General features: G+C 35.4%; 2 protein-coding genes across 4 annotated transcripts; both read right to left on the bottom strand.

The window, feature by feature from the left end:
* Window positions 1-6,144: 6,144 nt before the first annotated feature.
* Window positions 6,145-13,327, bottom strand: LOC137245447 (uncharacterized). 3 transcript variants are annotated; one of them, XM_067776119.1, is made up of 2 exons: window positions 13,188-13,327; window positions 6,145-6,656 (listed from the first exon to the last, which is right to left on the bottom strand). In XM_067776119.1, exon 2 carries the CDS (start codon window positions 6,627-6,629, stop codon window positions 6,423-6,425), a length of 207 nt encoding a protein of 68 aa, XP_067632220.1. In that variant the 5' UTR covers window positions 6,630-6,656; window positions 13,188-13,327; the 3' UTR covers window positions 6,145-6,422. The 3 variants fall into 3 exon arrangements, with proteins under 3 accessions (XP_067632220.1, XP_067632219.1, XP_067632217.1); XM_067776118.1 differs by lacking the exon at window positions 13,188-13,327 and adding an exon at window positions 6,775-7,017; XM_067776116.1 differs by lacking the exon at window positions 13,188-13,327 and adding an exon at window positions 6,775-7,013 and having other exon boundaries at window positions 6,145-6,675.
* On the bottom strand, window positions 8,424-13,636 carry LOC137245446 (uncharacterized). The gene is made up of 2 exons (XM_067776115.1): window positions 13,188-13,636; window positions 8,424-9,164 (listed from the first exon to the last, which is right to left on the bottom strand). Exons 1-2 carry the CDS (start codon window positions 13,472-13,474, stop codon window positions 9,020-9,022), a joined length of 432 nt encoding a protein of 143 aa, XP_067632216.1. The 5' UTR covers window positions 13,475-13,636; the 3' UTR covers window positions 8,424-9,019.
* Window positions 13,637-13,645: the final 9 nt, after the last annotated feature.

The raw sequence follows: 13,645 nt of genomic DNA, 5'->3' as shown, positions 1-13,645 counted from the left end.
GAAAGTGCCAATATTGTACCCGTAAAATTAGGCGGACTCTAGCGCAACAAATAAAAGATATAAAACAAATAATAACCTCAATTTTCAATCACATAACGGTTTCTTACCTATCTCCACTTTTTAAACACTTGTTATAGTTTTAAAAATATGTGACGCTATTATTTATTTAAAGGAACGAACAAGACTCCGTCTGAACGCGATTTGTACTTTCATTGGAAATGGCTATGAGTCAAATTTGACAGGTAACATATCATATGCATTTGTTTTGATACACAATGCTTTTTAATAAGAGAAAGTCCCGAGCAATGCTCTTTCTCTTAAAGGGGACTCCCCGCTACAGCAGCTTAACGCCAACTAATGTTGCAAGACTAAATATAAACAAATTGTCAGAAACGGAAGAGATGAGATTTCGAAATAATTGATTTTAACAGAAATATTGATTATTACATAAACATAAATTTGTGGCGCCGAAGATTGGAATATCTTTAAGTTAAAAATTTATTTTAAGTGAGGCGTTCAGTGCAACAACGGACACAATATTAACAATTCTCAACTAATGACGTTAATTTAAATTCTAAAGTTTTATACAAAGATGGTGGGAGATTTGACATTCTATAAAGTGAAAAGCAGAAAAAGTCCACACATCTCAAGTTTCTTTTCGATAATTGCCATAAAATCATCTTCGGACTAAGCAAAATTAAGATCGGTCTCTTTAAAAAATTACCAGAGGTCCTTCTTTTAGTTAAAAGTTTTAAAGGTACAATTACGCAGAAAAACGCCTGAGGGGTCAGCTAGCTTATTATAAGAACAGCCTTGTGCCGTGTTCTTAGGTATTTTTCATACTTTTTCAATTATATGTTCGTTGTGGGCCGCGAGGCCCTTATCACCGCGAGGCCTTACGCCACCTCTGTATACAAGCGCATGGGGTATGGAGAAGCTATACAAATTATACATCTGTAGTTGTAGCTGAGAAATTTATAACTAACTAGTAAGTTCGGGAATTAGAAAAGCCTAGAAATATGCAACGAAGAGGTCGGACAGTATAAAAGGGCGACAACAGTGAAGGCAAGAGATCAGTTTCATTTAAGCTATCAGTCAGTTTGGTTGTTAAGCAAGCTAGTTGCAAAGTATAAGTGTTATTGTGAAGTACTTTAATAAAGGCAATTTTTCCATTATTTAATATTGAAGGTATTTATTCAACAGTTTACTGATTCGAACTTTGCAGAAGGTTGCAAATAAGAGGATTTGCAGAAAATTCGTTACAGTAAAAACTATAATTAGTCGAGTAATCGATTAGCCGATTAGACTGATTATTCAACTTACTTGATTAGTCAAATCAAGGCAAAGCTGCTCTAGCTACGTTGTAAGCGAAGGTTTCCACGAGAACTGGTACAGGAGCGGAATGAACCGCATTTACCAACCGAAGCGCGATGATTTCCGTTTGAAGCGCGTTATCCACATCATTAGAAAGCGAGAATTTTTTTTATTTTAACAATGTAAGCCAATGTTAAAGTTGTTTTATTTGAAAATGGGAGAGTTCAGGATTTTTTTCAAATGGTCTAGCATCATTGTTTTTGCACACTGGTGTACTGTTTTTACACAAAGTACCAACAAATTATATGGTTATGCATTTGCTAGGTCATGGCCATGGCTCATCTTATCAGCTGATTTTATTTTTTCATTTCAGTGGTATAGCATGCGCGGTTCAAGGGGGGAGGGACTTTTTTGTATTAACTGTTTTGAAGTATATAATACTAATCACATAGTAATTTCTTATCACAAAACGGATGTTTACTAATTTTTTATTTATCTTGCTTTTTTTAAGATATTATTACATATATTTAAAAAAAAATTTCCTCCCGCCCACCCCCCCCCCCCCCCCCCCTAGAACGTAAAAAATCAAGAAATATTAAAAATTAGTAAAAATCCGTTTTGTGATAAGAAACTGCTATGTAGATTGGTATTATATACTTCAATACAGTTAATACAAAAAAAGTCCCCCTCCCCCTCCTGGAACCGCGCATGGGTATAGAGATTGTCAAAATAAAAGGGAAAGCAAAATGGAACCAACACATTGACAATTATTTATTGCCGTGGTGGTAATTTTTTTATAATTTAGCGTATTTATGTTTTCTCTCCATTCCATTCGCCTAAATTTTGACAATCTGAACAAAGGGATGTTGTTGATGTAGAGATGAGCTAACCATATAGTTAAACTATGGTCATGGCAGATGCGCAACATTAAATGCCATTGTTTATTTTTCAACATTGAATAGCAATTGTCAATACAAAACAAAATGTGAAAAGAAAAATTTAACAATAAAAAAAAAAAATTCACAATCGCTAGCTATTGCGCTATTGCAGCGTTCCCAATATCAAACGCAAAAAACTCTGAACTGCCTTAATATGTACATATGTATATTTCTATATTATTATTCATATTTTTTACAATATTTCATTCAGGATGCGGTCCGCATACATCAATTGAAGCGTACAAGAATTTCTTGAGCATTTCTTTGACTCTTGACTAAATTTATAGTTGCAGCACCCATCTCGGAAGCTTAGGTAAGGTTAGGTTGAACTGCTCGGTCCGTGAGGAGATTACATAGAGTGAATGAGTCTGTAATGTTACCAGAAGTTTGTTTTAACGACCAACCTGGAACCTCTATCAAGAACCAGGACCTATGTTATAAAATCACTCCGTCCTCTTGGCAAATACCACTTGCTGCTTCTAGAAGTGACAGCTGTATCACTTCTAATAGCTGGAGTCTTAGCCTGACAAGCACAGGGTAAGAGCACAAAACGTGCTCAATCGTTTCCTCTTCCAACCCGCACTTCCTACGTGTGCTACCACGAAACAAGCCTAATTTGATGGCATGTGACGTCAGAATGCAGTGCCCACTCAGAATACCCATAATGAGTCTTGTTAGTCTAAGGTTGTACGACCTACACATGATCTTCGACACTTTATAGTCCCGTGCTTCGGTCGATCCTATGCACCTCTCGCCTTATCTTAATCTCACCCAATCTAGATAGTTCATCCGCTTTTTTATACCCTGGTACGCAATATTGCTGTATGCTTCCCACTGTCCCGATTCTTTCAAGGGAATTTTTACACCATAACCTATTTTAAGATGATGTGCTATGGGAGATTATTGCCATAATTGCTGCTTGGCTGTTAATATAAAAATTTCAGTTTAAGCTATTTTCTTCCAGTGTTTCTACTGCTTTGGTTACGGCTAATACTTCCGCTTGGAAAACGGTATAGTGATCTGGCAGATTGGATGATATGTTTGTTTCCGGATTGGCACAGTCTACCGCAGGTCCTACTCCTTCCACTACTTTTGAACCATCGGTGCACACATGTATCGCCTCGTCCAGCATTTGGGTACACTTGCGCCAACCATCCACCCCTGTTGTGACTCTAAGAACCCCTTCGAAGCGCAGATGCGGAATCAGGTAGTCTTTGCATCTTTTAACTGATGACGCTATACTACTTTGGCCGTATGGTCTGCACTGAACCTCGTTGCAATTACTCAAATATACACGGTTTTGGATCTAGGCAACTAAAAGTGGTTTTAAGACAATTTATGACGCTAAATCCGATTCTTCATTCCGTTTTTTGAGATTGATTCAACATCCCGTACCATATCGTATTTTAAGATGTTGACGATCATAGCTGATGCTGGATGTTGTAGTCGCAGGTGTATATTGGTCTAGTTTGTTTGCGAATTACCTTTTGTTCAATAGCTCACTTCCGCATGCGTTCTTCCCCTGATGAAATAAGATTACTATGTACCCAGCCAGCATTTTTTGAAAATTTTGATCAAAAAATATTCAAATATCATACCCCAATATGATTAAAAACGTTCAAATTTAAAAGCACTTTCTGTTCGAAAATTAACGTACCGTCGGGAGAAAAATGTACCATAAATGTGATTATTCTTGAATAATCATTTATGATTCATATTTCGAAACGCTTTTTGTTCATATTTGATATCATTGTAAAATTGGTCTTTAATTTTGTTATAGTAATATTTGAATGTTTTTCACAGTCATTTTCTGATCATATTCGTGAACCTATTTCAATCGTTTTGATTGGGATTTTTGAATAATTTTTGAATGCGTTTATCATACATTTATTGTTCATATCTCATACAAAATAATATACTACATAGTAATCTTATTTCATCAGGGGAAGAACGCATGCGGAAGTGAGTTATTGAACAAAAGGTAATTCGCAAAGAAACTAGACCAATATACACCTGCGACTACAACATCCAGCATCAGCTATGATCGTCAACATCTTAAAAAACGATATGGTACGGGATGTTGAAGCCATATCCAGTATATGTATACATTATTTCTTGTCTTGAAGAATAAAATTTCAATATATTTTTTCTGAACTTCATGAATGATGTGTGTATGTGAAAAAAATAAGATCTTCAATGAAAAGTAAGAGTTTTACAAGTATAAAATGCATTCTTCAGTCAACAAAGATTGTCAGAAAAGATTCAGAAAGCTGAATCAAAAATGATTAAAATTTTTGATCACCTAAAGTTAACACAATTGATTCAAATATGATTCCAAAATGTGATTGAAAAACTATATTCAATTGTTGATCATCAAAAGTATTCAAATTTGATAATTTCTTTTGTTCAATTGTATGATAGCTCATTATTTAGTCAGAAAGAGTAATCGAATTGTATTGATATGTAGGGAAATTCAAAACTTAATCACCTAAATGATGAGTGAGTAGTATATTATTTTGTATGAGATATGAACAATAAATGTATGATAAACGCATTCAAAAATTATTCAAAAATCCCAATCAAAACGATTGAAATATGTTCACGAATATGATCAGAAAATGACTGTGAAAAACATTCAAATATTACTATAACAAAATTAAAGACCAATTTTACAATGATATCAAATATGAACAAAAAGCGTTTCGAAATATGAATCATAAATGATTATTCAAGAATAATCACATTTATGGTACATTTTTCTCCCGACGATACCTTAATTTTCGAACAGAAAGTGCTTTTAAATTTGAAGGTTTTTAATCATATTGGGGTATGATATTTGAATACTTTTTGATCAAAATTTTCAAAAAATGCTGGCTGGGATAGTTTTTAATACAGTCAATAAATTAATTTTTAAAGATTTTTGTCAAATAATATTCATTTTTTTAACTTTAAAGAAACAAATCAGAAATGAAGATTGGTGGAACTTTGCCTTTTGTATTGTTTAGTATCTGTTTCGCGTATTAGAGTCCTTTTTTCAATGTTGGCTAAATCTTAGTGTAGCCGCTCTTCTTGTTCGTCGCTCGTATCAACCAAGTTTTCGGGAAAAAAAATCGAGATGGGAATGCAGAAAATGCATCTTTAGATACATTCTAGCTCCAATCTTTCGATAATTTTTCAACATATCAGCAATAATTTGCTAAATTAGGGGATTTGTAATTACCAAGAAAGTGGTGAGCGATATTTTTAAAAGATGCCCATGCGGCTGCTTCATCGGGCGTTAAACATTTTGTAAATTTTTATCAGCCATTAATTTTCTAATATCAAGTCCGACAAATATTTGTTCTTTGATTTTTGCATATGAACAAAGAGCGGGGTTAATTTCAGGGCTTTGTGCTAAGCATTGATAGCCTGCATACCCGCTATAATTATTTGAGGTATGATATTTTTTGTATAGCTGTCCAATAAAGAAGGGCTACATAGAATATTATAGGTTTTACAGTTGCTGTAAATACCCAATGAGAGAGAGAGAGTGCGATAAACCCCGCGTACACCCCAGCATTCTTTTACATGCATGAAGTGCCGTCGAGGCCTTTTTCACTCCTTCTTCCAGGTTGAGCTTCGACGACAACGTACTGTCTAAAATTATTCCTAGACATCTTGTGCAAGGTTTCTCCTACAGGGTCACGCCTCCAAACTTAGGCCTGTTCCCATTTGGGACTTTGTACCGCTTAGTAAACAAGACCATATCCGTATTCTCTGCATTCGCTGCCAAACTTTGGCTTATAAGAGGAAAATTAAAAAAATTCTTGAGCGTTTTCTTATAATCTGGGTACCGCACTAAAAATATTTTAATCAAAACTGCAAAAAACAAAAACAAAGAAATAAAACATAATTTTTCTAAGCAACACGCTAATGTCATTGTAAAAATATTCAAAAGAGCTACAATGCAAAATTTAATATTCACAATAAAAATGCTAAACAACAAATAATAGAAATATACATACATTCAAATGAAGTATGTGTGGGCATTGTTTATATTTACATAGATATAAAACAATTTAGAATTCATCATCACACTGTAAAATGAAACGAAAAATTTTAAAATAGTAGACACTTTTACACAAACAAATTTGCTTTTATAAAATAATCAAGACATATAAACACATTATTTCAAAGCTGCGGTCTCCTATAAGTGCCTAAATATTCGCCACACTCAGCACAGTAATGACGTCGACTGAAGCAGCGCAATATTGGTCGTAGCATCACGGTTTTAGCTGTCGTCTGACAATAGGGACAAGTGACCTCATGCGGCTGGGGACCGACAGCAAAGTATGTTGGCTGGGGAACAATGGGTAGCTTTTGTTGTGGTTGAACCATATTTGTTGTAGCAATATAAAAATGAGGCTGAAATGAAAGTGAGCAGCTATAAAATGTGTAGAATATTTTAAATAAAGAGAATAAAGAAAAAATAAAAGAAATAAATGTAGCATTTGATTAAAGTTTTTAATTTATGCATAATTACCGGCTTTTGAGCGTCAAACTTTTTTGTATATGAGCGAATTTGGTTGTTTTTCTCAACAACAAAAAAAATTTATTAATGATGTACGTGCTTTTATGAGAACACTTCGTTGTATACTGATCGTCTGGTCACTGATCGGCTGTAGACAGCTCAACATCAGCAAATAAATCGATTGACTACTGCTGCTCAGTTTGGTGGCCCACTGTTTTCGACTAATGTTCGCACTTTGCGCTCAAGAGTTCAGATATTACACAAACGGTAGACCAACAAACCGCTAACACTCATAGGTACGTCAGCGGAAGATAAACATCTATATTATATCTATGGGATCACCGACCATTTGTCAACGAACACGAAAGCAAGAATTAGATTATATTCATTTCAACCAAATGCAAATTAGCAAAGGCCTATAGAGAATGAAAACCATTAAGACCAGGGGATCGAGGTCCACAGTACAATTGTGTCATAATTGAGTAGGGAAAAGTGCAATCACTTTCATTTTTTGCCGACCCATGATTAAGACAGTAATGTCTCGTGAGACTCCACTAAATTACGTATTGAATAAATTCCAACTAGGTCTTATTGAAATCACTTAATAGAATATGTATACTATCTAGTACATATGAACAAACAGCTAACGGCTTTAAGTACGTCACGTCTTAATAGAGATTCCTTTTATGGGATGAGAGAAAGATCGCCAAGGCCTTACTGTATAAAATTTTGAAGAACAACTTACTTAAAATTTATTTACAGAATTCGTGATGAGAAACGCAACGACTGTGATATAGGGAGATTTTTCACTTTGCTGTTTATAAAGAAGGTTCAATGTAGTCATATTAAATCGTTCTCGAGATGCAGGAAGGAATGGCGTGCACCATAATGGTGCTTGTTACCAGAAAGTACCAGAATTATCTATATTACTCCCCGAAACCTTCGTGACTTTATCGCTACAACAACAGCAACAAAAACCACTTCCTCGTGAAAGTTTGTGAGTAAATTGATTAGGCCTGAGAATCGGATCTGATCTGATCTTATTTTTTTCTATACACAATTTTTTATACGCACAACCTTTCAAGACTGGGACTGGATCTCGGACTGGGACTGCGACTGGGACTGGGACTTGGACTGAGACTGTGGCTGGGACTGGAACTGGGACTAGGACTGGACTGGGACTAGGAATAAGGGATGGAAAAGAATAAAAAGAAATAGAGAGAAGACAAACAAGGAAAGGAGGAGACTTAGAAAGAGATGGATAAAAACGAAGATAGAGAGATAGGGCTATATGGGAGCGAGTGAAGGAGTAGGAGAGGGAGCTAGAGAGAATTAAAATTACGGAGAGGGGGAGAGAAACGCAGATAGAGGAATGAACAGAAAGATAAAGAAAAGGGGAGGAAGAGTAGGAGGTAAAAAGTTAGGACCGAACAACGTCTGTCGGATCTGCTAGTATATTATATATATGTATTATGTACTATACATACATATTATATATTATGTACTACATATTTTATTTAGTTTTTTACTATATATATATACAATTCAGTTTGTTCAAACTATAGTTCCAGAATAAAATTATAATCCAAAATTGCTTTAAAAGTTGTTTCCATTCCGGTAAGAAAACCACGGCCAGCACTCCAAAGATTAAAATCACAAACTATGTCTTTTGGTTGCAAGTTGAACCCTTTATTCAAAATACTAGCGCTAAGAGTGTAGTGGTAATACAAAAATTTGTTTTAAAGAAAGATATTACAATACAAAAGAACAACACTCATTAATAAAAAAAAAGCGTTTGCAAGCTTTCCATAACAAACATAATAAGCGAGTTCATAATTTTGTTAATTGGAAAACGTTGCTATAGCAAATGATGGCTATAGATCACGAGCCACTTTTTTCATATAATTTTTTTTTTTTTTTTTTTTGAGATGATTTGCTATTCAATATTGAAAATACAGCACACGGTTTTTGATGTTGCGTTTTTGCACTGACGTAGCAAATGCAAAGCCGTGTATTTTTCTTATTGTACTGTAAAAAATATGCTACGAAAGTTTGCAATGCAATGGTCATTTGCACAAAATCCTGAACTTGCTAAATCATCTTATATATTATTATTGGAGTAATCTTGCTTTTTTGTGAAAATAGAAAAATGTATCAAATGTATGCATAGTAAGTAATGCATTTAAGTAATTAACATTATTGGCAGTTAAAATTTCTTTACAAATATCCTTAATATCTTCGTAGACTTTTCGACGTCTCATGATTTGTCCATCTTCTTGGGTTTTATTGCTGAATGTTTCATTGCACGTCCAAAATAGCAACCACAATTTTTACAGTAATGATTGCGGTCCGTTTGTTTACAAGGTATGTAATAGTCCACGCAGAAACAACAACAAAATGTTCTGGAAATTAAAGTGAATATATGAAAATGATGTAATGCATATTCTTACTAATCTTATGTGTACATATATATTAATCCGAAGAAATTTGAAGAATTGGGTCCATAACTTATATCTCTAAAAACAAGTAATATACACTGAGAGAAAAAGACGGGTAAAATCAACCCAAATACGGGTCAATTCAACCGAAATTTCTGTAAATTCTTATCCATTGCAACAAGATGTTGAATCAACTGCGCACAAATCATTGATTCGTAATTGACCGTTTTAATAGTCAAATGAACAAAAAAAGTTGTTGCGGCAGCTTTACGAAAGTACCTATGTTGCCACATATATTAGACTGGGTCGATTTATTAACCTATATCGCACCATCGATAGGATTTGGGCTCAGGAAAAACTTCCACTACGCATACCAAAAAAAATAATTTTCGAGCCTTCAAAATTTGAGTTTTTTGACTTCTTTTGTTTGATTTTTAAGGTTTTTTTCACGACCTACTTAAAAAATGTTCATTTGATTTTAAAATTTTCATGTCCATACAAATCGACCCAGGTTAATATACATACATACGTAAAAATGTGAGTACATAAATACGCATGCTTGCTACATATAGATACATATGTACGCACTTCCAACCGAACTTCAATTGGACGTACATCAAATATGTGGGCCCCCAATAAACATCATACACTTTATTATTTTGTTTTATTAAACGCACTTTCACAAAATATTATATTCTATAATTTATTTTATAATTCTGAACTTCGCTTTGCAAATAGTAGTCACAAAACTGATTCTCAATTCTTTCAGTTGCAGCTCAGCTCATTCTCAATTTCTTCTCTCGCATGTAGTTGCCATACTTGCTTGTTTTGAACAAATCTTGTAGTATAAATGTTTGACATAACATTTTAAATAGACAACTTGTAAGTTATAGAAAAGTAAAGAATGAAATCGCAGGAAGGTAATTGACCACTGGAGTAACTTCACATGTAATTCACAACAACAACTAAAAGTTTTATGTTGTCGGAAACAGCAACGTTAAAAAGGATGTTTCTTATTATCTTATTAGATTCGTTCGCGTGAGCGAAAATTCGTAAAAACTTGAGCAAAATGTTACTAACACTGGAAAAATCCTGTTCGTTCAAACAAAACTTTTGCAATTTTGCATTCCGCTTGGTGGAGAAGTTGCAAAAAAAGGGATGAAACATTGTAATTGGATTGGTTTATTGACGCGAAATATAACTTTAGAAAAAACTTTGTAAAATGTTGTGACACCTACCATATTAAGTAGAAGAAAATGAAAAAGTTCTGCAGGGCGAAATAAAAAACCCTTAAAATCTTGGCAGGTATTACTTATATAAATAAATTAGCGGTGTCCAACAGATGATGTTCTGGGTCACCCTGGTCCACATTTTGGTCGATTTCTGGAAAACGCCTTCACACCACTCCCTTTTAAAACTCTCATTAATACCTTTAATTTGATACCCATATCGTACAAACTCATTCTAGAGTCACCCCTGGTCCACCTTTATGGCGATATCTCGAAAAGGCGTCCACCTATAGAACTAAGCCCCACGCCCTTTTAAAATACTCATTAACACCTTTCATTTGATACCCATATCGTACAAACAAATTCTAGAGTCAGCCCTGGTCTACCTTTATGGCGATATCTCGAAAAGGCGTCCACCTATACAACTAAGCCCCATGCCCTTTTAAAATACTCATTAACACCTTTCATTTGATGCCCATATCGTACAAACATATTCTAGAGTCACCCCTGGTCCACCTTTATGGTGATATCTCGAAAAGGCGACCACCTATACAACTACCACCACTCCCTTTTAAAACCCTCATTAATACCTTTTTTTTGTAGAGCATTACGTTTCTTTCACGGCTAACTCAAATGAATTCTCATATTTTCCTAAACCAAGTTAAAGAATTGTTCACTAGTGTGAACAATATTTTATTATGGTTTAAGAAGTGCTGTTCCTGCACTAGGTTAGATAAGGTAAGGTTTAACTGGCCGATCAATAAAGACCTCACATAGACCGTATGTGTTCATAGTGTTACCAGAATTTGTTTGGCGGCCAAAAGGAAGAACCGCAATCAGGTACCAGGACTTATCTTATAGAATAACTCCGTCCTCTTGCCAAATACTAGAAGTCTTCTGGGATATACCTTAATTGCTACGGCAATATCTGGCTACTCTGCTGCCCCTAGTAGCTGGGGCTTTGATCCCGCGATCGCAGGGCACAAATATAGAACGTGCTCAACCGTTTTTTGCTTCAGCGCGCACTTCATACATCCGCCGTTACTGACGAGGCCTAACTTATAAATATGTGACGCCAGAAGGTAGTGGCTAGTTAGTATGTCCATTGTGGGCCTTAGAGATATATTTCTCTCTATAGAGATATCTTAGAAATTTTACAGCCTCTCGTTTCTGTCCACACCTTTCCAGCTTGATAGATCATATGCGTATATCTTTTCGTTTCTTTCAAAAGGATTGCGACGTCTACCAACGAGTCATCGAGTGCTGCACCCTCCTTTGCCAACTCATCGGCCTTTCCGTTATCTTCTGTCTCTTTACGACCGGGATACAGTTGTATGGGCTGGCCGGAGCGAAGTCTCTACAATGCTTCTGTTCATTCCAGGACCCTAATTGATGAAGGTTTGTGTGATTATTGCCTTGATCGCCGCCTGACTATCAATATATGTATATACATATATACATGTATGTATTGAAGCGACTGCTGCTTAAGCACGATTTCTTTCAACTGCTTCCTTCAAGCCTACAATTTCTGCCTGAAGATACTGCAGTAACCTTTCAGCCTGTAGGATCTTATTATTTCTGGAACGACAGAGTAAACAACTGCCTGGGTCTCTTCCGTTAGTTTGAAACCATCAGTTTAGACGTGTATAGTATATCCTGCCATTTTCGCACCCTTGCGTCAACCCTCCGTCTCCATTGTGGCCAAGTCACCAGTTGCAGGTAGCCTTGCAAACATCGCGCTGAACTGCAGCTTCTGTGATAACTATCAGACTAAAAATCGTCGGCTGAAATTTACATCAAAGATGGCACAACGCCGAAACTGTTTTGACTTAGCTTCTTTGCCTAACTGAAATCCATTTGACAATACATGAGGGTTCGCAATATGATGCCCTGCCAGTTTTTGCTTAACCTTCTAGGCAGATCGAGCCCAGCAAATCGACTCAATTCTTCTTTTTTTTCACAATAACTGACGTCTAAGACTGAGGAAAGCCAATTATTCCACCTAATATTTTTTGATCGCAGTGAGTGATATCAGACGTCGTCGATGGAAATACTTTCTAAGTCATTATATCGTCGAGCATATGCTTGGTATACCAAAACAGAATTTCACTTGCCTATAGACTTAAAAGAAATGCATGTGGCTTAGAGTAATTATTCGCGAAATTTCTCCGAAGATGTTATTTGTACCATCTACGTTTTAGTTATTAGAAGTTGCTTTCAGCTGCAAACATTCCTAACAGTAAGTAAGTTTGTAAGTTTCCTGACCCTGTAAGTTTCCTGACCCTATATTTAAGAAAATCAAGTAATTTAAAGTGAACTTTGTTGTTGCTATACCGTGACCAACCTAGATCCTTGCCGTATTAAACCTCGATCCTACATTGCACGATCTGTGATGCGTGAGCAACTCATACATGTTCTCGCTCGCGAGTCTCTTCAAGAAGAAATTGTAAGCTCTAGAAAACCCGCATTGGTTAAACTGACGATGACCCGTTATGCACTACAAAATTATTTTCTTATGAAATGAGTGCATCCAGATATAAACGAGCAGCTAACGCAAGTTCTTTTTGATTTCCTACTTCTTATTTAATGCACAATGCAGGTTCTTTGAGAATATTCCTACAGCCGTCTTATATCCAAAAATGCGGTGTGTGGCAGCGGTGTTATTTATTTATTGATCTTAGAAGTGATCTTCGTATTTATTTTTTATTTTCTTTCTTTTCTACTATATATTATTAAATCGATTTTTGTTTCTACTTACACCCACAAACAGCCGACGAAGCGATTAATCTCTGTCGCCCACCATTTCAAATCATTCTCAACTTGTGTTAACTCATCGATGCCGCAAGCAGAGCATTTCAGAATTACCGGTTCTTGTGGCAAATTAAGATAGGTACCAATTAGTGGTGTAGCAAAATTATTATAAATTTGTTGATCTCTAAACTCCTGCTCCGAAAGCTGTTTTGTGATATTTTTCTCCACTGCAGGCGATTTATTGTTATCTGCGGATGCGGGTGTGGTTGGTATTGAAGTCGATTCGGTCATCATAATGAACACGTTAACTTTTTATTTTATTTATTTTGTACAAAATACCTTGAATATTGCACTCACTCTAAATTATATATTTTTTTTTTTATTTAAATAATTTGGCAAAAACAAATTCTAAATTTCGTTGCGATCGTTACAGTTTCACGTTTAGGAATCAACCGCATAAGATAA

The sequence above is a fragment of the Eurosta solidaginis genome, chromosome 3 (genome assembly GCF_040869045.1).
Source record: "Eurosta solidaginis isolate ZX-2024a chromosome 3, ASM4086904v1, whole genome shotgun sequence".
In the NCBI taxonomy this organism is placed as follows: Eukaryota; Metazoa; Arthropoda; class Insecta; order Diptera; family Tephritidae; genus Eurosta; species Eurosta solidaginis.
Note: the sequence above shows the minus strand (reverse complement) of the source record. Positions and strands in the feature narration are given on the sequence as shown.